This window comes from Vulpes lagopus, chromosome 8 (genome assembly GCF_018345385.1).
Source record: "Vulpes lagopus strain Blue_001 chromosome 8, ASM1834538v1, whole genome shotgun sequence".
Taxonomy (NCBI): Eukaryota; Metazoa; Chordata; class Mammalia; order Carnivora; family Canidae; genus Vulpes; species Vulpes lagopus.
The window spans coordinates 2002749-2028273 of NC_054831.1; the positions used below are offsets into that span (position 1 = coordinate 2002749).

Consider the following 25525-nt stretch of genomic DNA (forward strand, 5'->3'; position numbering starts at 1 on the left):
ATCGGAGTGGCCGTGGCTGGTGCACGAGGGTGGCCGGAAGGGCAGGGGCCCGAGGAGGAGCGTCTTGCAGAGGCTTTGCTCCCACGAGGAGAGGGCAGGCTGTGGAGGAAGGGCACCTGGCCGCAGACAAGCCTGTGGAGCCTGTGGCTGCAGGGCATCCTGGGGAATTCCAGGCACCGCGCGCAGTGGAAGTGAGGCCTGTGTGCTGTAGCTCTTTCTTGGGAAACACAATTTTTGTTCTATCCAGAGGATTTGGGTTGATTTTGGACAGACATGCTTGAAGGCAATCGCACAGCAGCGTCTTTCCCCGAGTGATGAGGCACTGGGGGACGGGGCTGGGGGTTCCTCTGCCCCCGCGACCTAGAGACGGAAGACGTGGGGGGCGTCTCGATAGGCAGGGCTGTGCCCCGAGCACGCGGTGCGGCACGCGGGGAGCAGAGCCCGAGTCCAGAGCCAGGGATGGCAGGGCGGCCGCCGAGTAGCGCCCGGTGCTAGACTGACACGTGACGTGGAGAGGCGCCGCGAGGACGGCCACGGGCAAGGACCCCAGAGTCCTTGGGGACTGGGAGAGGATGGCAGAGGGGTCGGCGGAGCCCCTCCGAGTCAGGCGAGGACCCCGCAGGCACGGGCCGGAGACCCTCCCCGGCGAGAGCGGCGCCCGCTGTCCTCTCCTCAGCGTGAGCGTGTGGTTCTCACTCGTCCACCGAGGACGGTGGTGGTTTCACTAGAGGGGAAGGTCTCTGAGGAGCGGGGGCTCGGTCCTTCCAAGGTGGCCCCGTGCCCCGTTCTGGAGCCTCGAGCTGTATTTAACCAAAGTCCGATCAGCACGACGGGAGGTCGCGGGGAGCAGCAGCCACCGTGCCGGGAGAGGGGCCCTGGGGTGAAGAGAGGAAGGCGGTGCCTGCCCCAGGTGCCTGGCCCTGGAGAGCGAGCAGCGGGGGGTCTCCCTCAGCCTAGGGGCATGAGGACGGGGCCAGGTCGCCACGAGCTTTGTAGCTCTCAGTACCCAGTGGTGGATTCCCTAGGTTCCCCTGGCCTCAGTTTCTCATCAGTAAAATGGGGCTCTGCACACCCACATCCACATCCACCCCTTGGTGGCTGCAGCGAGCAGGAAGGCAGAGCCTCCTCCTGCCCTCGGGGTGGCGAGGGTGGCCCCCAGGGTCCCAGTGGAGGAAGCAGAAGGCTGAGCTCCTGGCCACCAAGCGGAGCCACCTACCTCCTGCCGAGCGGCCTTGCCCCCGAGGTCCCAGGAAAGGACAATGCACAACACCTGCCGCCGTGGCCCTCACGTGGCTCCCTGGCGTGAGCTCACACCACCCCCCAGTCAACATAGCAGTGGGGGTGCCATCGGGGACGTTTGCTCTGGTTCTTCCAGCCGGACAAGCCCGGCACCACCTGGATGCTGGCTCCTGTTACAGGACACGGACCCCGCATGACCACTTGTAGCGAGGGGCTCTGCAAGGCCCCGGATGCGGGGCAGCAAAGTCCTCGCGGGCGCGCGGACCCACTGCTGTTCTGCGGAGCTGCACGGCCTGCGGCGTTGGTCTCCCGGGCCCCTGCCCTCTCTCCCGGTTTCTGTGGCCGCTGGTGCCCAGGCGGGAAGCACAGCCTGTCACACCTGTAGCCGTGAGCCGTGCCGTGCGGCCCCAGCCCCCTGCTGCCCTGCGGAATGAGGCCTCGTCGTCACACTCGGGGAAGTGCCCGTGAGCGTGCAGTGCTCCAGAACTTAATTAAGATTTGATTGCATTATCAATTTTTCAAAAAGGCACCGCCAGGACATTAATAATATTTATCATATAAAGATTTCAGAAGAAATGTTTAAACCACTTAAGGGAGCAGAGCGTAGGTAGGTGCCCTGTGTCATCCCAAAAGCGTCCACTTTCAAACACTTGACGTCACTATTTCTAAATAATTGATATCTGTGCCTTTCTATGAGAATCGGTCGCAGGAACGGCTGCAAATGTGAAGTTTTAGTTACAGAATGCCTGGAATGAATTAAAATTAGAATCTTTCATAAGTGTGACATACACTTAAATAATCCCACGGTTTGGGTTTGGCACTGGATTATGGGGATCGTGCACAGCGCCCGCCCGCCCCTCAGTCCCCAAAGGGCAGCTGCGCCCGGGAAGTGCAGAGCTACTCTTGGGGCTCCAGGCACACCATCCTGCTCTGCCCCTGCCCCTGCACGGTGACTTCACGCTGGCCGCAGGGCCGTGGCCTGGGCGTAGATCCTGCTGCTTCACTTCCTGCCTTGTGACTCGGGGACGCCTTCTGTGCCTCCCTGTTTTGCCATCTGTAAACACCCACCTCCTGGGCCGGGAGGAGAAGTTGCAGAGCGCTGGGGGGGGCCGGCTGGGGGGGGCTCTGCTGTCATTTCCCCAAGCTGTCGGGGTGCCCTCGAGCCTCGCCCTACCAACAGCCCGTTCACGCCAGACTCGCTCCCCTAGACCCTCCCTCAATGCCCCCCATTTGGCCAGGAACTGCTGGACTCCCCCGAGGCAAGACCACACGGAAATCTGTGCTTTCCCTCGCGGGAAAGGGTGCCTTGCCCTGCTGGGGCTTCAGGCCCACGTCCCGGCTCCTGGTTCCCCTTCAGCACCTGCGTGCCCGGCTCGGGCCTGCCTCTCTCCCTGATGGGAGACCCCGCCCCCTTCCCTCCCACCTGCCACCTGCCACCTGCCGCCTGCCGGGCTGGGTCATCCCCGAGGTGCGGAGCAGGTGAGGTGCGGAGCACCCGGACTGAATTTCCGAGCTTCTCTAAATCTAGTAACTAAAGGTTCGCTGCGAACTGTTCCACACCCCGCCCCGGCGCCCGTCAGCGGGTGCTCCCTGGGGTTTGTGGGCATCGAGCCGCGCAGCCAGGATTGCTGGCTAAGCAAAGCGTTCCCCGCTCACGCTGAAGAAAGGATGCTTTTCCACTCTCAACGCAAGCCCTGCTTTGTCATATCGATGAGGTGTAGAGATTGTATTTTTTTCTGGTAGCTTCTTCGACTTTGTGTTTTTAAAGATGTTTAGCTGCCGTCAGTTTTCTTATGATGCCTCTTAACTTGTCCTCTGATTTCTGACTGCGGAAACAAGCCCAGGGCGGAACAAGACAAAGCTGCCCGTCGTTGCCCATCTGCGGCCGCTCCCATCGTGACCGTGACCCCTGGGACCGCAGCACTGAGCGCAGTGCGCCGCTCACCCCCCTTGTCCGGGACGCTGACCATCCGTTTCAGGAAGCAGACCCCGGCCTGGGGCTCAGGGAGGAGCGCCCACGTCAGCCCCGTTGAAAGCGGTTGTGCTGCCCGCAGGCCCGTCCTTGGCCCTGGATGAAGTGGCGGGAGGCTGGGAGGTGCAGGTCACAGCTCCCCATGGTGCCTGCACCAGCCCGGGCTCCTGTGGCTCTTCCTTCTAGAAGGTTCTCGTAGCTCGGCACCTCGCGGGTTTGCAGCAGTCTGTAGGAAGTGGGAGCTGATTTCCAAGTTGTGGGAAACGGCGGGTTTCCCCAGTCTGTGGGTGAAGCTGCCCCACTCGGCAGAGGGAGCTCGCAGGCAGCCTGGCCCACCCTGGCCCACGGGCTGGGACTTCCCGGGGGCTGCTGGGTCGATCCTGCGCTGCAGGTGGCAGGGCCACAGGGGTGGGGCAGGAGGGCTGCAGCATGGTCCCCTGGGCCACCCACACAGCTGGCTGAGCAGCCCAGGGGGTTGGGGAGACAAGGCAGGCCCAGCACCAGCTCCCCGCCCTCGCCTGCCCGGCTTTCCTTATCAGGTGTCCTGTGCTGCCGTCGCAGGAGCGTGGGTCACCCTGCATCCCCCCACATACTGCACCCAGTCACTGAAACAACCCCCCATGACTGCTGTTCCCCTGTTGCATCCCGGGGTGCCCTGACACCCAGGGGATGGAGTCCCTGCCCATGGGGACCACGCATGTTCCCTAGCGACACTTCCAGGCCGGCAGTGACCTTTGCGGGTGGACTCTCAATCCTAACATCTAAGTGCCTTGCCCGGTCACCTCGCAGTTAGCTTGGCATCCAGACTCAGTTGCCCACACTTCCCCAGGAGGGCCCGGCCGGGGCTTCTGACCCGGGTGTGCCGGCACCAAGGCAGTGTGCTGTGCCCGCACCGGGGCAGCATCCACCCGCCACCCATTTCTGTCTGGTGGTGGTTTCGTGAGCGGCTGCCTCGTGCGTCCAGGGTGGCGGGCTCGGCGCTGCTCCGTGGGTGGGCGACCGCAGGCCATGGGGGGGACCCAGGCACGTGAAGGGCAAAGACTGCGGGTCCAGGCCCCCGTGCAGTCTCCACAGCAGCCCTGCCCCACTGTGCGGCCTCTGGGCACCAGGGTCCCGCTCCGTAGCCCGTGGAGACCCGGGTGGGTTACCTGCGATCTCCGCAGCCACGAGACCTAGCAAGTCAGTGGATCCCCCCGGACCCCGGCAACTTGGTGACATCCTCACGGTTGGGTTCAGGTCAGCGTGGGGAGCGGCTGACGCTCCGGGCACCAGGACGGGGCGGTTCATAGATGCGGCCTCTGCCATCAGAGGGGGCGGGGGGCTGCGAGCACCGTGCTGTCGAGGTCCCGCTCGGGGCCAGCTTTGGAGCCCTGGGGCGGGAGGGGACGACTCCCACACCCTGCAGTTCAGCTGCAAGGCGTCTTGTGTGCTCAGCTGCAGTGTGATACGTGGCCCTCGGGCTCTTGCCGGGGCCCGTGGACCGTGCCCTTCCGCGCTCCGCGAGTGGGCAGTGGGATGGTCGCTGCAGCCCCGGGCACGGCTGCCCCGCTGGGCTCCCTCGGGCCTCGCTGGCTTCCATCGACTTTGTGCCCTTAAAACGTGTAGGAGTGTGCTCCGAGGGTGCTTTGAAAGGCCTTATTGTGCTTTCCTAGGAAACTTCCAGACACGATCTGCACGGCCAAGTGCTAGGCAGCTTCTCCGTGAGGCAGGTGGGCTCACACGTTCTGTGCCCCGTCCTGTACACCTGGACGTCCCTCAGACCCGACCTCCCCCTCCTACGAAAAGGACCCGACGGGCTCTCCAAGTAACCCTCCCAGTTCACACGCCTCACCGTTCAGTGGGCAGCGGGGGAGGCCGCGGAGACGCGGGCTGGGGCGGACACACCCCCCACGGCGGCGTGCAGTTCTTTTTCCCTTATGAAGAGATCACGTGCCGTGTGTACATGACAAAACAAATCACACACACGTCCCGACTCTTACGTCCCAGAGACGAGCTGCCGTGATGAGTCTGGTGTCTGTCTGTCCGGATATCTTCTTGGCTCGCGTGCAGGACGGTGTATCTGCGTGCGCAGAGCGTGTGCGGCTGCCCTTTTGTTCTCAAGAACACTTGCTCCGTGTCTTGCCCCGTGAGTTTATTAGTCAGCTACTATTCTGCGTACGCCCTTCCGCCTGAGTGTGTCACCGTCGGAGCCTTTTTCTGTTTTTCTGATACTCGTCCATGAAGTCGTAAGTCCTTTCCAGTGTCACTCTACCTCTGCTCCCTCGTGCTAGCCTGTCTGTAGGGTGGATCCCGGGGAGCAGGGCCGCCAGCTCCAGGGGTTTGCACGCTCTGAGGTGCTGAGCACATCCCACCACACCAGAGCCCCGGGGAGCCCATTATCTCCGCTTCATTAAGGCGCCACCGCGTTCACCCGAGCCCATGCGACGGATGAGTAAGTCCCGCTCCCTGCGATGCGTTCAGCAGCAATCCCGTCACCCTTACTAAAGCTCAAGTATCTTTATGTGCATCTTACGTCTTTCCTGCTAGAACATCTGCCTTTTGCAGCGCAGCAGGGATCTGGGTGGCTGTGACCCGACTCCCGGGTCATGTTCCCGGCCACGCATGTGGCCCGTGAGCCAGACCTCGGAGAGCCAGCAGGCCCAGGCTTGTCCAACGCCGTGCACGGCGTCCAGAACCACGGGACACTCAGGCAGGTCCCCAGGCGTCCGGTGGACGGAAGTCTGCTGGCCAGTCCCCCATCCAGTTCTGTTTGGGGTATTTCTTCTTGTGGGTTTGTAGGAGCCCTTGATGTGTTAAGATCAGTCCTACATCTGACACGCGTGCTGCAGAAGTCACATTCCCGCGTGTCCTTTGGCTTTCCCGAGTTTTTTTGTTTGTTTGTTTGAACCGTCTTCAAAGTAAATAAATGTACATAAACCGGAGCGCCCCACAAGGCTGAGGACGTGCCCCTCCCTGTGACAGGTGACAGACAGAAAGTACACACCAATGCAGGGTGACCTCGCCTGTGCTTCTTTGTTTGCAAAACTCGTGTTTTTCTGAAGTTGATTGCTTTTTTCGTTTGCTTAGTTTTCTGTGTGCGTGTGGTTAACTCACACGGAGGAGCCCCCACACAGCAGGAGGCCCAGAGGCTCCCCTGGGGCCTGGGACACGACGGCAGGCACACGCCCGCCCCAGGCCCCACCTGCCCCTCCCCACCCCGTCGCCTCCCCCTGGACTCCTGAGCGGCCCCTCCCTCACCTCGGGCTGGTGCAGCTGCCCTCCAAGGAGCTGCACGGGCCGTGGACCCGAGTCCACGCGGGGTGGCCGTGTCTGCTCTGGCTCACGTCTGGCTGATAACCTGGTTGGTACAGAAGCCGCCGCCCTGCAGGATTGTCGGGTCTTCATCGTGCCTCCAAGTGGCTGTTGCAGAATCCGACGGCGCTGCCAAGGCCCGGCCCCCGGGCCACAGTGCTCCAGGACCCTGCAGGGTGGGCCTGCGAGGGGCCGCCGTCACGTGGAGCGCGGTGCAGCCCCGACCTCCCCCAACCTCCCCGCTCTGCCTGGACCTCTCCGGGCTTTGCTAGTAACATGACGTTGGACCTCTTCCCTCCCGTGTTCCAAGTCTCTCCCCTTTCTCTCCCAGGGTCTCCTTTCCCCGCCAGCACTTCCGTCCTGTGTCGGCTCCCGTCCTCTGCGGGCAGGGGCTCGGGAGGGGAGCGGCTCCGGCACCTGCTCTGCACGCCCTGCCCGCCCAGCCCCTGCCCCCAGAGCGGTACCTGCCTGCAGATGAGCTGACCCCCCGTGCACAAGCCACGGGCCCTGAGGTCCCCTCTGCCCGACTGACCGGTACACAGTACCAGTAGCTGTTGTGCTGTGACTGACCCTCCGGGAAGGCCAGGGCTGGCTGGAATCGGTGTAGGTGCCGGGGCTCCTGAAGGGCAGGCTCTCCTCACCCGCAGGTGCTTCCTGCCCAAGGACGCGCAGGTGCTGGGGACGGTGTGGGATTTTAAGGTAAGAGTAGGAAGGTTTAGCCTGGCCTAATGTGCCACATACCCAACTGCCTTTGAGGACAGACCTCCCCGGTGACCCACCTCCCCTGGGAGGAGCAGGGGCTGAGTTCGGGGACCCAGCGTCCTCCGTTTTGTTAGCGCTCGGCTGCTGGGAGCCACTTTGCTAGAACACGCCTTCCTCACGCTCTGGCCCCCAGCCTACCTGCCTACCCCGGCCTACCTGCTGGCCACGTAGGGAGCTGCGTGTGTTTCGAGGTTGTTGGGTGCGTGGGGAGCTGCCCCGTGGAGCCCGTGGGGGGTGCGCGGCCCTGCGCGGGGCAGGTGCCATCTAGCAGGTCTGCAGGTCCCCTGGGCGGGCTGCGGCAGGCTCGTATTCTCCGCTCTGGCTGCCGAGCAGAGCTGTTGGGGTTGCAGGCGTTTTGCATGTTTCAAGAAATTTGCTTACGAGTATCTGGGCCACGGGTCACTGTGTCTTCTCCGTGGGGCCTGCAAACCCCACATTTCAGCTTGCTCAGCACCCGGACCAGCGGCTGCCAGAGAATGAGCCTTCTCCAGAGAAAAGGAGGGGTAGTGGGGCCTTCGCTCTACCTCAGAGCCCTTCCCAGCACAGCCATGGTCCTCGGGGCGGGAAAGAGATGAGGAAGTGGCTGCCTCCGCCCCTCCCGGTCTGCCTGCCTGCTGCCCACCCCTTGTCCCTGGCCCTGCACCCAGAGGCTCCATCGGAGGTGGTCCTGGGGAAGCCCAGGGGGACGGGGAAGGGCCCAGCCCCGAGCCCCCCTGTTGCCTTACACTGGGCTGCAGGCAGGTCCCGCCTCGCTCAGCTCGGTGCTCTGCTCTCATCCTGAGACACTCGGGATCTTCAGCACGTGTCCCGACCCTATGCCAGGTGCGGCCCTCAGAGGGGCGGCCCTGAGTCGGGTCTGCCTTTGCAAAGAGCATCGCTAGGCTCACCTGGAACCAGGGAGGCTGCACAGATCCCTCAGGTGTCAGACTTTTCACGATCAAGTGTGGGGCAGGGGGAGTCATCTCCGGTGGTGCCGGTGGGGGTGTGAGCCGTGGTCGGGAGAGGGTGGGGTGGGGCCTGAGGACCAGCCCAGCGGCTGTGGGAGGTGCGAAGGGGCTCGGGGCCTGCCCGGTCCCATCGGTGAGTCACACCAGGGGTCTGGGTACCTCGGACGGGACGTGGCTGCCTGAGTGATGACCTGCCGGTGCTGTCACTCGACCAGGTGTGTTGAACATAGAGGGTGGCCTACAAGGCCTGTGGGGGTCGGGGTGCCGGACCCAGTACCATGGCCGGCCTGCCGCTGGCCCAGGGTGACCCGTCCACCCCGACGCCGTCTCCCGACGGGCTCTCTCGCCAGGGGCCCGTGCCGCCCTGCAGTCTCAGAACAGCGACCGACCCCAGCTCGGCCCCCAGGTCGTTGGGACGCTTGGTGCTGGGAGGAGGGCTGTGATTTTCTTGCCTGTTGGTCACATGGGGTTGTGGCTTTTCCTCATGTTAAATAACGGTCAGAAACAGCATAAAAGTAGAAGTGAATGAAACATGTAAACCTGCAGTCGCCTCAAAGTACATACGAGAAGAATACCTGTCGTACTCCGCGCGGGAGTCCTCCCCCTTTCCTCCGCAAAGTCCTACAGGTGCACGGCCTCGCCCCACCCCAGGCGCTGCAAGGCGGGGAGGACCCGCCTCCCTGTGTTCACGCCGTGGGTCCGCAGCAGGTGGGGCATCCTGAGAGGTCTGGCAGCGCCGCGAGGCACGTCTTCGATTCCTCCCGGGAGCCCGGTGGAGCTGGCCCACTGCCCCTTCCCGTCGCGGGGCCCTCGGCTGCCCTTTGGCTCCCAGAGCCCTTCCGGTCGCCAGCACCCCGCCGCCCTCTCCCCGGGGACCGAGTCAACGTGCCCAAGGAATGCGCGCGTCCCGCCGCTTCAAACAGACCCAAACCGTCTTAGCTCTGATTCCAGAGGGAAATTCAGTGATATTGCTTGGTGCTCTGGAGAGCAGTGAACTTCCTGTTCCAGAAAGATTAAAAACAGCAGGGTTCCTGATGAAAAACAAACAAAAAGGTAAAAACGAGCTCACATGGAAGTGGTAGGAACTTGAAACTAGTCCAGCAAAATCTCAGAACTCGCACGTCGCGGCGGGGGTCATCTGCCCCTGTCCAGCCTGGAGAGCGGATGCCCCTGGGGGTTGCAGATATTCCTGCCCAGGCGCGCGGCTGGGGCACCTCGGGGTGTAGTGAGGCAGCCGCGCTCCCTGGGCGGCCTCACGCTGCAGTGCCTCTGCCTCCCGGCGGTGTGGCCGCACGGGTCTGCGGGGCCCCGGGCTCCGGGCGCAGAGGCTCAGGAACCACTGATCCTAAACACGCGGGTTTGCAAAGCACGAGCAGAGCCAATGACGCACCAATCCAGGCGGAAAGGGCTGCATCCTGTGGTCAGGTGGCCTGTGAGGGAGACGGGGGCTTGCTGACCCCCAGGCAGGTGTGGCCGGGAGGATGTCCGTGGCACCCCAGGCAGCCAGAGCCCGGCAGGTGGCTCGTCTCCGGGTTGCTGGACGCTGAGGGGTGTCTGCGAGGCAGGTGAACGAGGAAGCATATAATCTAGAAGCGGTGGTGACGCTGGTGGGCCAGCGCCCCGATGACCAGCGCGGATGCCTAACGCTGTCCAAAGAAGCTTGGCCGAAGGCGTCGGGCAGGCTCTGTCCTTTGCATGGGGCTGGCAAGTGGACCACAAACCCCGCTCCGGCCCGAGGAGCGCTGCCTTCGCTCTGCCCCCCGCAGCATCCGTGGTACCCGAGCGTTTCCCCAGCGCAGCGAGCTCCTCGCCGCCAGGGAGAGCAACTGGACCCCAGTCGTGCCCGTCTGACTATAACCGTGTCTCCTTTCCTCGCAGCTTCTGAACCCAATCTGAAATTACGGTCCAGGCTAAAGCAGAAGGTGGCCGAGAGACGCAGCAGCCCCCTGCTACGCAGAAAAGATGGGCCAGTGGTCACCGCTCTGAAAAAGCGTCCACTGGACGTCACAGGTAGGTCAGGCGGGTTGTGGGAGCTGTACCCACCCCCCCACCAGGCCCCGGGCCCGGCCCATCCTTCCCCGCGAGGCTCTCCCGGACCCCCTCGGAGACCCGCACCTCTGCACCGGCTCTCGGCCCTGGGGGCTGGCGGTGCGAGTCAAGAGCTGCCGCGGGGGCCCGGGCAGGGGTCTCCAGGAGCACAGGCACCTGCCCCGGCCCCCGGGCCCCGGCTCCGCCAGAGCAGTCGCTTTGACATTGCACAGGGCGTTTACGGGAACTTGCAGTTGAGGTTTCTGCGGAGGTTTAACCGGTCCTGCCCTGTTAGTGGTGAATCACATGGCTGCGATCTGCTCCACTGCCCATCCCAGGGAGTTGCCCTTGGCCGGAGTCCCGCAGGTGGGAAGGGGAGGAGGAGCGCGGTCCTGGGGGCTCGGAGCGAGCGCTGCTCTCGGCCCCCACCTAGTGGTGGACCTGCCGACGTGCGCCCGGCACAGCCAGACCCGGGGGCGCCCTCCTGCCCGAAGCTGCTCCCCCTTTCCCAGACGCACCCGCAAGGGTGCAGCCCACCTCGAAGTACGCCCACCCCCACCCTGAGGCGATACCCCATCTCGGGGTGCACATCGCACTCCCAGAGTCAGCACCGGATAAGGGGGAGGAGGAAACGTAGTTGCACAGGGCACAGTGACCCATTAGAAAACCCAGGCTCTTGGTGGCCGCCTGCCTGTCGGCGCGAGGTTCTCGGTGCTGTCGTCCTGTGCCGGCGACCCGCCCCGCACACACCCGACTGAGCCCCAGCACCCTTGTGTGAGGGGGAGGCTTCGAGGGCCCCCCGGCCCGGCCCACTGAGCCTCCTCCAAGCACCTGCCCCGGAGGGTTTGTGTGCAAGGGCCCGAGCCCTTCGTGGTTTCCACGTGGGGTTCAGTGTAGACAGGCCTGGTCGGAAGTCAGGGAGTGTCGTCACCGCGTCTCGCCCGCCGGGGATTCCATTCAGAGTCGTGAGTTAAAGCCCCGTCTCAGCACAGATGCAGCTCTGTTTGCTTTGAGGAGCGCCTGGCCGTGGGCCGGCAGCTCCGATGGGCAGGACGGCCGCGTGTCTATTCCTAGCCCCGCAGTCGGGGAGACGGAACCGTCCACAGGCTTCTTCCCGTGTTCACGTCGTCAGCCTGGGGCCGTTTAATGCCGCTGAGTCAGCAGCGGGCTGCGCGCAGAAATAGGGACACGGGTCCTCGCCTCCCAGGAGCTCAGCATCTCATTGGAGAGACCCGAGCATCAGATGGGGCCCACCCAACACACCGTGCCCGCCACACCGGTGCTGGGCCGTGGCACGTGCAGAGTGCACGCCAAGGAGGCCGGCAGGAGAGGCTGCGGAATGCGAGGCGGAGGAGTGCGGCTGGCACAGGCGCGAGGCGAGACGGGCTTCGGGCCCTCGCGGAGCCCAGGCCGCCGGGGCAGGATGCAGCGCTGCCTTTCCAGGAGAAGGGAAAACACGGAGATCAGGGAAGCCGGTCCCCACAGAGCCAGGGGAGCTCCTCTGCCGCACCGGGAGGTGGTGTCTCCTGGGGGAGAGCACAGCGGCCGGCCTGCGGGCAGGGGGTGGGAGGGGCGGGTGTGGGGCCAGCTGGCAGGAGACCGGCCACGGGACGGGCCAGGTTCACAGCTGCTTCTCCCCCTTGCTCACCAAGGCTGCGCGTGCCACGGGAGCCGATGGTACATGAGCCGCCCGTGCGCACGCGCGTCTGAGCCGTTGGAGCTCCCAGCAGGGCACACTTCCTTCCAGTCTTTCTTCCGTGCGTCCGTCCCACCGCCAAGCTCATGCCACGTGTGCGCCCACCCGCACTCACTCGATACTGCTCACGGGCACTTTTGCGCACCCCGAATGGTGCCCCAGTTGTGCTGACCAGTGTTGACCTGGTCACCGTGCTGGGGGGCACACACTGCAGGGCGTAGTGGTGGAACCCTGCGTGCAGCTTGGGATAGGGTCGCAGAGGAGGCGGCCCGCGGGGGCCACGGGGACGGCACCCAAGGGCAAGGCGGTGGCCTCCGTCCATCAGGGAGGACGCACATCTGTCTTCATGCAGGAAGTCTAGCAGCGGCTCGGCCCGGGGTCGGGGGTGCTTCTCAGGGGCTCCCAGTTAGTGACGAACAAGTAAACGTGGTTTCCCAGGGAGAGGAGTGAGCCCTGGATTGGAGTGTAGGGTGGGGCGGGGGCCTGGTCTGAGCTCGCGGTCCGTGTCTGGGACGGCCGGTGGCCCACTGGCGAGCCTGTGCTGACGACTGCCTGGTCAGAGGACCGGGGACCACAGAGCTCCCCATGCGTGGTGATGCCATCGTCAAAGTGCCATGAACCCAAAGGAGGACACGGGAGGCCTGTGGACATGGAGCGTCAGCACTGGGGCCAGGCTGGCGTGGCAGGGAGGCGCGGGGGGCAAACATGCCTCAGGCGCGGCCAGTTGCAGAGGGGCCTGGTCCCGTTGGCAGGGCCGGGCCACTGCCCCCCGTAAAGTTACCTGGGGGACAACTCGGCGAGTGATTTCAGGTGACGCTGACCCGTCACAGACGCCGCCGCTAGCAGGCCTTCCCCTGGGTGTTTGATGTCGCGTAGGAAACACGAGAGCGGTTAATTCAAAGGGAAGGGAGCCCCGCGGCCGGCGGCCCTGGCAGTGAGCGCAGCAGCTGACCCCTCCCTGTGCGGGGTCCTCGCCTTCTGTGCTTCCTGGTCTTTGTTAGGTTGTTGGTGAGCGGTTCAGACCACCTTGGAGCTCAGGACGACGTGGGTAACGCGCGCAGCTTGCAAGGCTCCGCGGGGGCCTCTCGGGAGCTGAGCGTTTGCAGAGCTCACGGGGAAGTAAAACCAAAAGTGGGGAAATAGCCTCCCAGCCCTGGTTCGGGAGCCGAGGGCACGTCCTTTCGTGATGTGATTTCTGCCAGTCAGCGAGCGGGAGCGCAAGTGCCCGGGTCCCCGCACGGCGCGGCTCACGGATGTCTCTCCGCCCACAGACTCGGCGTGCAGCAGCGCCCCCGGCTCCGCTCCCAGCTCCCCCAACAACAGCTCCGGGAACGTCAGCGCGGAGAACGGGATCACACCTGCCGTGGCGAGCATCCCGGCCGAGGTCAGTGTGCGCTTTCCGTTCGGGCCTGTTCCCTGCGTCGGCCCAGCTGGCCTCCCTGAGGTGCCGCGCTTTGCGGCTGCCCCCGGCCTTGGCCGTCCAGGTCGGGAGGCTCCCTGGACGGGGCCCCTTCCTGCCACGGGCGCTGCGCCTCCTTGACAGGGACACGGCTTTGAACACAGCCTGTCGTCCCGGCCTATTTCAAGCGTATTTATTTAGGCCGATTCAGAGCACACACCGCGTGCCAGTGGGGCCTCGGATGCCCTGCTCCCGAGTGTCCCCGGGGCTCTGCACGGTGGCCGGGCGCGGGAACAACACAGAATCACGTAGGAACCGGTGTTGGATGGGAACGGAGGGACTCGCTGTGCCTTAGGAACACTCAGCCAACAAACACGCATCCATGTGTCCGGGGGGAGCAGAGCGACACGGGGCATGTGCTGAGGGCGTCTGGCCGTTAGCAACGCCAGGGGTGGCGTTTTGGAGATGCCAGGCTGACCTCCAGCCTCAGGCCGCAGGGCCAGTCGCCCTCACCCTGCCCGTCAGACCCCAGGTGTGCTGCAGGTTGAGAGGGACGTGGGCGCAGAGAGGGTTGTGGACTCACTTGGCAGAGGGCGGGAGGGCACCCTGGGGAGACGAGGTGGAGGGGCCTGGGCTGCCTGCTGGGGCTGCCTTGGGCCAGACCTGGGCCAGGGTGACTTTCTGGGCAGTAGTTTCCAGGACCTGCCTTGTGTGTTCATTGCACAAGCGTCCCTGGAGCTCCTGCCGCGGGGCAGCCCCGTGCTGGGCCCTGGGGACCGAGGGCCAGGGGGCAGCCAGCAGCCGGCTCCCGTGCAGGAAGCCGTGTGGACTGGGAGAGGCAGGCGCTGGCCGGTACGCAGGAGGAGCGAGAGGACGTCAGGCTCGCCGAGCGAGGCCAGGGGCCTGGGGTGACCGCGGGGGGAGCCACCCGGCTCCAGGTCTTCCAGCGAACTCGGCCCGAAGCGCCGTCCGCGTCCTGCCGCAGACGGTCCCACCGAGTGGGAGGCTCTCCTGAGTCCTTCCTGAAGTCGCAGGAGGCTACGGTTCACTAGATAGGGTTCCTTACGCCGCTCCCAGATGCCTAGAAAGGAATCCTGCCCTCGCCAAGGGTTGACAGACCTTAGTTGGGATACGCGGGCGCCAGCGCTGAGCATTTTCGCAGGTTTGTGGACCGTGACGCAAGGACGCGGCAGCCGAGGTCGTACTGTGCCTCCTCGCACCTCGCGTCCTCCCACATCCCGTCCTTCCGTCCCGTCTCCCCAGCGCCCCGTGTAAGCACCTATTAGGTTGCTACAGGGCTTTGAACCCCGAGGTCATGGCTGCCATGGCCTGGAGCCCGTGTCCCGGGTCATTCCAGCCCCGGCCGGCGGTCCCCCCTGCTGTCTGACCCGGGCACTTAGGAACCGGCGGCTCCTCCCGTGCGGTGCCTGGCGGACGGGGGTCTGCACTGTTCCGGTTTAAATTATGTGCTAATTTCTGCACGTCCTGCGTTCACAGGACTTAAGCTGCCACGAAGTAGTAGAAGTGAAGGGATTGACAAGGAGAGTGAAAGGGCCCTTGTCCTGTTTGCATCCGAGGGTCCCTGTGGCCGGCAGGGTGGTCTCTGACGTCCTCTCCTGTGACCTCCGCGGGCTCGGGGTCTGAGAGCATCCGAGCACTCCCGAGACCACCGTGCAGGACCCGGCGGCCCCCCCGGCCTGCAGCCCCGTCACCGCTGCCCCGCGAGGGCCCCCATACACAGAGGAAGCCGGCGGCTCCCCCGGCTCAGAACCCCGGGTGCCAGGCGGGGTGCGGCCCGCAGCCCCGACCCGGTGTGCAGCGCCGGAGCTGATGCGCAGGGCAGAGCGAGGCCCCAACGGCGCATGCGGGCGATCAGCATCCAAGTCATTCTCAGAAGGCTGCGTTATATCTAAAAATAAATTAAGTAAAAAAAATAAAAAGTGATTATAAAGAGGAAATTATAACTTTGCAGACATTAGGATGTCTGCTTATTTTGTTCTCGGGTGATTACCATCCAGTGGGGCCGCGCCTTCCTCGGCAGGCTCCACCGTTCTTCCTGAAGCGTCGCTTGTTGATATTTCTCTTACTTGTGACAAAAAGAATGTTTCTGTCAAGGGAAAATGCTTTCCTCGGGGCTTGTCGGTGAGGCCTGCGCGGCTTCCCGGTGAGCAGAGCGAGGCAGCTCCGTGATTGCTCCAGGACAACGTGCACCAAGCGCCCGGAGCCAACAACCCTTTCCTCCCTGCTCTGCCCTCGCGGCCTCGGAACAAAAAGTGTGAGGTGTTTCCACGCGACCCTGAAACGGGACCACGCTCCGCAGCAGCCTCGGGAATCCCGCAGGGTCTGGGGCATCCGCCCACACCTTCGGGTGTGGATAGAGAACACGCCCCTCTATCATGCTTTGGAGATGTTGCTTTTTTTTTCTTTTTTTCCTTTAACAAGCCAAAGGTTCAAGCTTCCGCGGGGAAGTCACTGCAGACGGGCTGGAAGCGGCAGGGGAACCGGGGTTCCAAGCGGAGCCTGAAGTCGGGCCTGGGTCACGCCCTCCCGTGGGACAGCGTGACGGGGAGCAGCTGCTTCCCACGGACGAGCAGGGAAGGTGGTTTCCCGAGACGGAATCCGTCCGGGTGAAGCCTCCGGGATGGCTGCTGTGGTGACAGCGGAGGACTGAGCGGTTCCCTATGCTCCAGGGACAGAGCGGTGGTCGCAGAGCCGGGCTCCAGGCCTGGAGGACGTTCTCCTGCAGGTGCAGCGTCGTCCAGCAGCACCACGCGTGCCAGGGAGGCCGCGAGGGGAAGTCAAGCCACGCGGCAAATTGTCGTCTTAGCTCAGGAAGCCGCCACACGCCCTGGCCTGGGCCCCACCCGGACCCTCGGCGGCCGCGACATCGAGGCGGGACCTGCTCCAGCACAGGGACGGTGGCTCGCTGGGCGCTCCGACGGGGCCAGCATTTTATAGCAGCGAGGTGGCTTTCAGTTACGGCACGGACATTGTGTTTTTATTTATTTTTATTTATTTTTTATTTATTTTTTTTTTATTTTTTTTTTTTAAAGATTTTTTATTTATTTATTCATGAGAGACACAGAGAGAGAGAGGCAGAGACACAGGAGGAGGGAGAAGCAGGCTCCACGCAGGGAGCCCAACATGGGACTCGATCCCGAGACTCCAGGATCACGCCCTGGGCCAAGGGCAGGCGCTAAACCGCTGAGCCCCCCAGGGATCCCCGACATTGTGTTTTTAGACCTAGTTCTGTTGCACACCCGAGGCTGCAGCATTGCGTAAGCGTGACTTTCCCGAGCACTGGGAACCCGGTATATTCAGGGGACTGGCTTCATGGCGGCTGCGACCAGGCCCGCGGCACCCCGCGGTGAGCCGGGCGGCAGTTGGTCCACCCTGTTGTCTACAGCGACGTGGTGACTGTCGCTGGCACCTTGGGCCTGAGGTCTGAAGGCACCGAGTGTTTCTCCTCTTGGTCACGTACCGCAGGCGAGAGGAGCTCCGAGGACGGGGTCGGCGCCCATCACTCCTGCGGTTTTCTGTCCTGTGGACTCTGCAGAGCCTCAGCCGGCGCCCGGCGACACCGTGTGTTCCTTCCCTCCGCCCCTCGGCTCGTGACGGCCACCGAGGATCTACTCTGGGGGATGCTGGGGTGTAAACGGCGTCCTCGCAGCAAAGAACCTCATCCTCGAAGCAAAAAGATGTTGAGTGGGTGACACGCTGAGATCCTCAGAGGGTGCTCCCGCTGATGACCTCCCCGTCTGTCCCCAGTCCTCCCTCTCTCTGCTTTTGAGAAAACGGCCCGTTCTACAACTCGGTTTCCTGACTCAACAACCCAACATCAATGCGATTCCAGCCAGTCGAGGAAGTTTTCCCCGCCTCCCTCCCGAGAGCCCCGTGTCCCTTCGTCTCTTCAGCCTTGGACACGCTGCGGGACACGCAGCCCTCTGCTTCTGTGGGCGCCGTGGCCGTGGCCCTCCTGGGGCCTCCCCGCGCCGACATCGTGTTGTAGGCATCCGTCCTATGAGTGGAGTTTTAGGATCAAAAGTCAGATAAATTTTCAAGGCTCCTGACGTGGATTGCTCAATTTCCTGCACAAAGAAAAAGCACCAGCTCTTAGCCACCCGGCAGCGTGCTTCCCTGTTCCTGGGGCCAACAGCCTATGCTCAGTTGTGAAACTCTTGGCCAACTCGATAGGTTTTAAAACATATTTTTAGATTTACTGATGATGTCGAGTTTTTGTTCCATGAGCTTATTCTCCCTTAATAATCAGCGCTTCGTCATTTGCCTTTCTATGTGCTTTTCTCCTTGTTAATAATTATTTGATTCATGAGCTCTTTACATATTCAGGTTTCTCTGCCCGACACAGGGTCAACATTGCTGTGACCGTTATTTGCCTTTTCTGGGAGGGATTTATTTTAATGCCCATTTTCTTTGGTTTCTGCCTCTGATGTCATGTGCGAAAAGATCTTCCCAACCAAGAATATATTTTAAAATATATAAATCCCATAGATTTCCTCGGGACTTTAGTGAATTAGCAATCTGAAAAAGAGCAAACGAGTCTGGTGGATTGTGAGTCGACGTTTCGGTGGCCCGCTCTGAGGTGTTCTGCTCGCCCGTGTGCTGAGCGTGTTGACGTACGTCTGTACTGTGGCGTCTCAGGGTTCAGCAGGGCCCCCCAGAGCCTTTCCTGCCGTCATTTCTCGAGGCGTGTGCTGGCCGCGCTCGTCGGAGACCCGACCGCGTGTGACGGCCGTCGTGTGTTCTGTCTCCAGACCGGCTTGGCGCACAGACTCGTGACTCGAGAAGGCTCCGTGGCCCCGCTCCCCCTGTACACATCACCGTCCCTGCCCAACATCACGCTGGGACTGCCCGCCACCGGCCCTTCCGCGGTGAGTAGGCGTCGGCGGGTGTGCGTGGAGGGGGTGGCCGGCCCCGGCCCTCGGCCCCCGGCGTCACGGTTGTGCCTCTGCAGGGGGCGGCCGGCCAGCAGGACGCCGAGAGACTCGCCCTCCCGGCCCTCCAGCAGCGGATCCCCCTCTTCCCCGGCACCCACCTCACTCCCTACCTGAGCACGGCGCCCCTGGAGCGGGACGGCGGAGCCGCGCACAACCCCCTCCTGCAGCACATGGTCTTACTGGAGCAGACGCCTGCGCAGACGCCCCTCGTCACAGGTGAGCACGGGGGCTGGGGCGGGCCCGGGAGACCCCTCTCCACCCCCTCCCCCGTCAGGCGTGGGATCTCATAAACCAGGGCTCGCTTGCAAGACGAGGTAGACGGTGCAAAACTGGGCGTCGGGCATCCCTGCCGTGCAGCCTCGAGAGAGAGACGGCTTTCCCGTCTGCGCTTGCCTCTGGGTCGAGGGGAACGTGTGACGGAAGCCCGCAGGCGACTCTAGGCGCTGGTCCGTTTCTGCTCGCAGGAAACCCGTTTTAATGTGCTCCGGCTACGCAATGCTTATGTTTAGGGGAAAAAATAGGAAATTAGCGATTTGCCTGGCAACAACCCTGTTAGCGTCAGCGGTGACGAATGTGTGGATTTGCTGCAAGACGAGGACGTGCCCAGCTGCACGACGTCCCTCACGTCTGCATCGTCCCCGGCTTCGTGCTCGGCTTCCCAGAGAAGCCGTGTTCATTTGTTCAGGATTAAAATCTAAACTAAGCTCGGAGCCGCCCCCTTTCACACCCCCTGACACTTGGGTGGAAAACAAGGTGCTCAGTGGGTCATGGAGTCCCGACCCATGGGCGCAAGGGGCCGCGTCCTGCCCTCCTGTGTGCCTGTGTGTCCGCAGAGGTGGCGAGCTCCGTCGTCCATCAGTGCTCCTTCCTTCCGTGTGTCCGTCTGGTCCCCCTGACGCTTGCAGTGGGGTCACCATCCTCAGAGCTGAGGGGTCCTCGGCGAGCTGGGGCAGCTGTGCGTCTCCCCAACCTCTGGGCAGTGGGTCATGAGCACAGGGTCTCGAGGGTTTTATCTGAAATTGCATCTGAGTCCGTGACACTGAGCCGAGAGGGGCACCCGGACCCCCATCGCGTGTCCTTCATCAGCACGTCAGCTACACCGGACCCTCCTCGTGATCCCAGGCCCCTGCTCGCTCACGTCATCAGGCGCACATCTGCGTGTCACCCTCTTCCCCACCCCCACACGCTGCTGTCACCCACCACAAAAGAGCATTCTTTTTTTTTTTTTTTTAAGGAAGTTATTTACCTATATGAGAGAGAGGGAAAGCGGGAGAGAGCACCAGCGGGGGAGGAGCACAGGGAGCAGCAGCCTGCCCGCCGAGCTGGGTCCCGGGACCCTGGGGTCATGACACACGGCCGGCCGAGCCCCCGGTGCCCCTCACAGAGCGCCCTTAATGCCGCGTCCCCCAGCTCGCTGGGAAGCAGTCTTCCCCATAGGACGCGAGGGACAGTCCTACACGAACCTCAGCCCCGCAGCTCCCTCGCTGGCCTGACCCCCTGTGGTTGGCCACGTTGCTGCCCCGCGCTCCGCGGGTGGTCTCCCGGCCCCGTCTGCGGCAGCAGCCCAGCCTGCTCTCGCCCACCTCTGGCCCCCTTGCCCGGCACCTGTGAGCACCTATGTGCCGGCCCCCCCCCACCCAGCCCCCAAACCCACAGGCCCCCTCCTGGTCCCTGGGCACCCAGCTGGAGGCAAGGCCATGCCCGAGAACACGACGCCTTCATCTCTGCTCTGTCCCAGCTCCCTGACCTTGGGATTTCTCCCTGGTGCCGTGACTCAGTTTCCCCACAAGTGAAGCAGGTAATCTGCCCACTGAGTTTTATGAGGGTTAAACGAGGTGCGTGTTAACACAGTGGTGTCCCGTTAGACGTCAGCCGTGGTCGTGGTGGTTACTTTTGGGTTGAGAACTTTAACCCTTCAACCTCGCTGTCGCCCTCACGTCCCCCAGGCCGCCCCGTCCGTCCTTGCCCACCCCCTGCCTGCAAGCAGGGTCTCTCTGGGAGCACGCACGCCCCTGACAGGGCTTCCTGCCCCTGCAGGCCTGAGGGCAGAGCCGTCCAGGCAGGAGCCCTGGCCTCATGTGGCCACTAAAGCTGAAGATGGGAGTTAAGACCCGAAAGCAAAGTGCCCGTTTGGCTTCTCAGCCCACGTGGGGCTTAGTGGGTGCCCGTGTGGCCGTGGCTGCCGGCCACGTGAATGTGGCACGTTCATGCCGGGCGGGGTGGGGGGCCGTGAAGGCCTGGCTCTCGGCGGCACAGGAGCAAGCCCCCTGCTGCCCGCGTGGCACACGGGGTGTGGGCTCGCCCTTCAGCCAGGGCCGCCCTTCTCGCCCCCTGGGCCAGCTCACGGGCTGGCTGTGCCCCAGGCCCTGTCCCTGCCCCCGCCCCGTGTGACCTTCCTCCCATGTGCTCTGCCCTCGTCTGCTGAAACTCCTGCCTCCTGCTCACCAGACCTTGGGTGGGCGGCTCAGGGGAGCAAGAAGGAGCAGGTGTTGTACCTGATGGACGTGGCGTTGTGCTCGGGGCCCACGCCGGGGCTGAGGGGAGCAGACAGGCAGCTTGCCCTGGTTGCACCTCTGAGCGTCGGGCTCTGCTGGTTCCTGCAGCAGTGGTTACATGAGTCCTGGTAAGGGCTTGAGCATGACTGGCTGTGGGTGCTTCTCTACCTGGGTCCTCGCCCGGACTGTTAGCCGTGGCCGGGCCTCCAGAAGCTCCAGCAGACCGACTGGTCCACGCAGGCCCCTCCACGCCCGGACGTCCTTGTGGTGCTCGGGTCTACTCGTGTGCAGCCTGGATTGCAAGCCGCGGCTTAGACCCAAGTCTTGCCCGGCCTACTGTCTTTTGAAGGGTCGTTAAGGCTTTCCCCGTGGCCGGTAGGGCCGTGCAGTGCATGAAATGGATTTCTAAGGATGCAGGCCAAGAGGGCTCCTCCAGTGCGAATTCACCTTAACCAGAACCCCACAGTGTGAAGGCCAGCGCCTCAGAACGGCCCAGATCACCAGGGCAGCCTGAGTCTGCACCTTCCTTGCCTCTTCGCCCCCACGTCTGGTGGGGTGTGTCTAAGTGGGGCCTTCGTTTGCAAACTCACCAGTTAGAGCTGAGTGTAGCACATCCTGAAAGGTGTCCCTGTCATGGACCCCAAAGGGACTTTGGGCCAGGTGCCAGGGCGGTGGGCGGGAAGAGCAGACCCTCGGGTGAGCTCCCAGCCGGCCGGGTGCTCAGGGAAAGAGGCCCCACGCGGCCTGCTGTCCGGAGCAGGGCCCAGGAGCCGCAGGTCAGCATCTGCCCCCACACCGCGCCCAGCTGGACACCCCAGGCCCCTGCAGGCAGCGGTCACCTAGGACAGAATTCAATCCCACCGTAGTGTGGTTTTACACATAAAAGTCGATAGATACCAAGAACTACATGATGGTCTGTCGTCAGAGATCCCTGTTCATGACCTAAGGGGTCAGTGGGAAGGAACCTGGCCGGTAAGGGCTTTGCTACTCACAGGTTAGGACGTTCAGTTTCCTGCAATGCGACCAGGCCCCAAGGGCAACGGCCCCCTGCACTTTACACCCCACGAGGCCCATAGTGAAATTGGGGGTGGGTGAGGTGGACCAGAGCAGGGTCCTCCCGGCATCTGCCCTCGTCTCCACGGGGATGGCGGCCTGTGTCTTCAGGGCACGTCCACCCCGCGTGAAGGCAGCCCTCTGCATGGGGGGAGCCTCTCGTCGTAGGGGAGGCAGCAGGCGCCACCAGACCCAGGCTCACGGTCACGCGGGGCCATCGGAGCCACCTGTTCCTGCTCCGTTGCCAGCCCTGGAAGCGGAAAGCGGACCTCTGTGGAGTCGGGTTCCTGCCCTGGAGCCCAGAGAAGCTTCTCTGTGGAACATGGGGCCGTCCAGCTTACCCGGCGCGGCTCTGCTGCTCCGTCACATGCTTTACTTCCTTCCCGGTGCCCACTGAGGCCGGAGAAACATCCACCACCAAGCCGCGGCCCCTCTGATTCCGTAAACGCAGCTTCGCGTGGCGGCCTTCCGCCCGTTCACCCTCGTGACACCTAGGTCAACGGCAAGAATCCCAAAACCCCTTCTTAGGGATGTGCTTTGTGTTTTGCTTTTTTAAATATTTTAGGAGACCTGATCGGGAATGAGCCAGTCTTCTGTGTTACTAACCTTAATCTAGTAGCCAAGCAGAGTTAAGATGATTTCTGTTTGCAGAAAACAGTGGGCTGGACGGGTGATGGCAGTTCCAGGGACAGAGGTGACCGACTTGTCAGAAGGCTAGTGAGGGAGTTTCATAAGGCTTGGATCTTGTCTGTGGGTGTGCTCTTGCTGTCTGCGTGCAAAATTTAGAACTCAGCACCCGTGAAGGTACAAGGGACAGATTGAGACCACAGGGCTCCCCGGGGGGACACGGGCAGGGGCACCCGCCCATCGGGGCCTCTTCCAGCAGCTCCGGGGCTCGTGCTCTCGGGTCACGTGCTCGTTGTCCCAGGCAGACGTGACCTGGGTCCTCCCCCTGAGCCTTGTCCGTGTGTGTCCATCCACCTGAGGCCGCCAGGGCAGCAGGCACGCGGGAGCAGGTTTAGTCGACCCTTTCATCCATAAAACCACAGGAAAACGATAAACTGCCTAAACCCACAGTTTGCAAAAGTAAAACTGCAGATGGATAAAAAACTTGCAGAAGAAAAGATGTTGGACATCCCGAGTCTCTGAAGAGGTGGCCTTTTAAAATAAGATTCAGATCACATTAAAACAGGACCACGTATCCATACAGATTCCTAAACCTTCAGTCCAGGCGCAGGTGCTTGAGGCAGCTGGTGGGCAGGTAGACGGGCAGGTAGGTGGGCAGGTAGGCAGCTGGCAGGCATGTAGGCAGGCAGGTAGGTGGGCAGCTGGCAGGCAGGCATGGGCAGGTAGATGGGCAGGTAGGCAGGCAGGTAGGTGGACAGGTAGGTGGGCAGCTGGCGGGGAGGTGCGGGCAGGTAGGCAGGCAGCTGGCGGGCAGGTAGGTGTGGGCAGAACCTTCGCAGGAACCAGTAGAAGGTCTCGACGAGACGCCTCAGGACTTTCACACGCGTTGATGCCGTCTTTGTGACGTCACCGCTTGAAAAGACCCTTAAAAGATCTGATCCTGAAGCCGTTTTGTTCCCTCACAACGTGGTTTCCGGCTCAGCAGGGAAGGGCCATCTCCAGGGCCTTCCGGGACACACCAGGCCAGCGGGGCCTCCGCGGCGGGTCTCGGTGTGACACGAGCCACTCCGGCCGCCTGTGGTGCTGCTCAGGCCAAAACAAGCCCTGGAAGCGCGTCTCTAGGGCCCGGGGTGTCTGGGGGTGACATGGGGCCCCCGGTGGGTGGGCAGTGGCTCGGGGCATGTCACTCGGAAGTGCCCGCTGCTGGCAGGGGCTTGGGTGTCGGGAGAGCCGCCTGCACACGGCGGCCCTGCTCCCCGAAGCCCGTGCTCGCAGCTCAGGCTCACAGCTCGTGACGGTGGGCGCCCGGGGCTATGGGGAGGGGCAGGGGCACGGCAGCTCTCGGGGGTCCCCGACGGCCCCGCCCCCCACCGTCTGCCCCCGTGTTACCCTCAGCCCGCTGTCTTTCAGGCCTGGGCGCGCTGCCCCTGCACGCGCAGCCTCTGGTGGGTGCGGACCGCGTGTCCCCGTCCATGCACAAGCTGCGGCAGCACCGCCCGCTGGGGCGCACCCAGTCGGCGCCGCTGCCCCAGAACGCGCCGGCCCTGCAGCACCTGGTGATCCAGCAGCAGCACCAGCAGTTCCTGGAGAAGCACAAGCAGCACTTCCAGCAGCAGCTGCACATGAACAAGGTGGGTGTGCGGGCGCGGCGGCCGCTGGCGGAGCTCCAGGGAGCCCGGGGCCGGGAGAGGAGCCGTGGAGCCCAGGCTGCGGCACGCGTGGCGGGACGGGGAACGGCATGTGAAGCCGGAACACAGGCCAGGGGCCGGGGGTGGGCGTCTCGGCTTGTGGGGCCTCCTCGGGCCCTGGGGGTACTCACTCCTGTGAGCAGGCCCGAGAGCCCCCTACGATGACACGGAGCCCCGAGGGCACCTTCTGCACGCCCCTGGTACCTGCACGTGCCCGCCCGGTGGCCTACAGTGCTGGGGGCTGTGCGCACCTGCGCCGTCCCAAGAGCCACCCACAGAGCTGTTTGGAGCAGGAAAGAGCAGCCGTGCGTAGTGCCTTGACGATGGTGGCTGGCGGCGGCCCGAGCGAGCCTAGGGTGGTGCCCCCACTGCAGGGTGGCGGGGGACACGCGGCAGGAGCCAGGCCCTGGCACAGGCCCGGCCAAGGCCCCCATGGAGCCGGGCTGCCCCCCCGCCCCCCGCCCTCACCTGGACAGCAAAGGCACGTGCTCCCCGGGGGCCACACGGGGACCCTCAGTCTGTTCACTCCCAGTGTCGGAGGCCCCGAGCGTCCACCCTCCCGGCGCCAACTGTGGCTCCCTCGTTTCCGTGTGTCACTCTCCGACTGAGAGGGTGGGAGGCATCAGGAAGACGGGAAACACCTGTTCGTTCCTGGTGTGTTCTTGCAAAGGAGGATTTAGAAACTGGGTCATCTCTCGGGATCCTGTTACATGATTGATGGCGAGACTGAACGACAGCTGATGGGAGTGTTTGCACGGCGTGCTGCGGGGATCTCGGGGAGCCCACGACGTTACCTAGTGCCGTCTGGCACCAGTGCTTCCGCCCTTTGTTGGGGGAACGAGATCCCAACGGGCTCGCCACCCGACAGCAGGGCGCCCAGCCCTGGGTACCTCTGAGGCCGCCCACCCGGCCACCCTGCTCGGGGCGCACTGGGCATCGCAGCCATTCCCCGCACGGTGTGCGGCTGACCCTCCCCTGGCCTCCTGGCACGGCCACGGCCCCGACGTCCCCTTAGGCAGAGCAGCCCCGCGCGGCCGCTTCGGGTTGCCCAAGGTCCCTAGCCAAGGGACCCCCAGCCCGGGCCCAGGAGTCTCTGCGAGCAGGAGGGACAGACGCAGGCCTGGCTGTGCTCTCCGGCTGTGGCCCGAGCTGGAGCAACCCCCGGTGCTCCATGGGTCGTCTGTGCCCTGAGCGTCACGTGCAGCGGTGTTTGGTGGGGCTTTGCCAGGCGGGGGAGCTTTCTGGAGGATGCCTGCCACCAGAGGGTGGCTTTGCTGGGGGCGCGGTCCTGCCCGCCACTGACCCCACACCGTGCTCCTGCCCCGAGGCGCCCAGGCTCGGCCGTGTACCCCAACCTTCTCAGTGTTGAACCC

General features: G+C 63.6%; 1 protein-coding gene across 14 annotated transcripts in view; it reads left to right on the forward strand.

The window, feature by feature from the left end:
- The window catches only part of HDAC4 (histone deacetylase 4), a 271373-nt gene that overhangs the window by 197848 nt on the left and 48000 nt on the right, over positions 1-25525 (forward strand). For all 14 annotated transcript variants that reach the window (XM_041767847.1, XM_041767846.1, XM_041767851.1 and 11 more), the window contains 5 exons: positions 10090-10221; positions 13207-13319; positions 18107-18223; positions 18307-18505; positions 23875-24095. In XM_041767847.1, coding sequence (XP_041623781.1) covers positions 10090-10221; positions 13207-13319; positions 18107-18223; positions 18307-18505; positions 23875-24095 — 782 coding nt within the window. The remainder of the gene's footprint in view (positions 1-10089; positions 10222-13206; positions 13320-18106; positions 18224-18306; positions 18506-23874; positions 24096-25525) is intronic.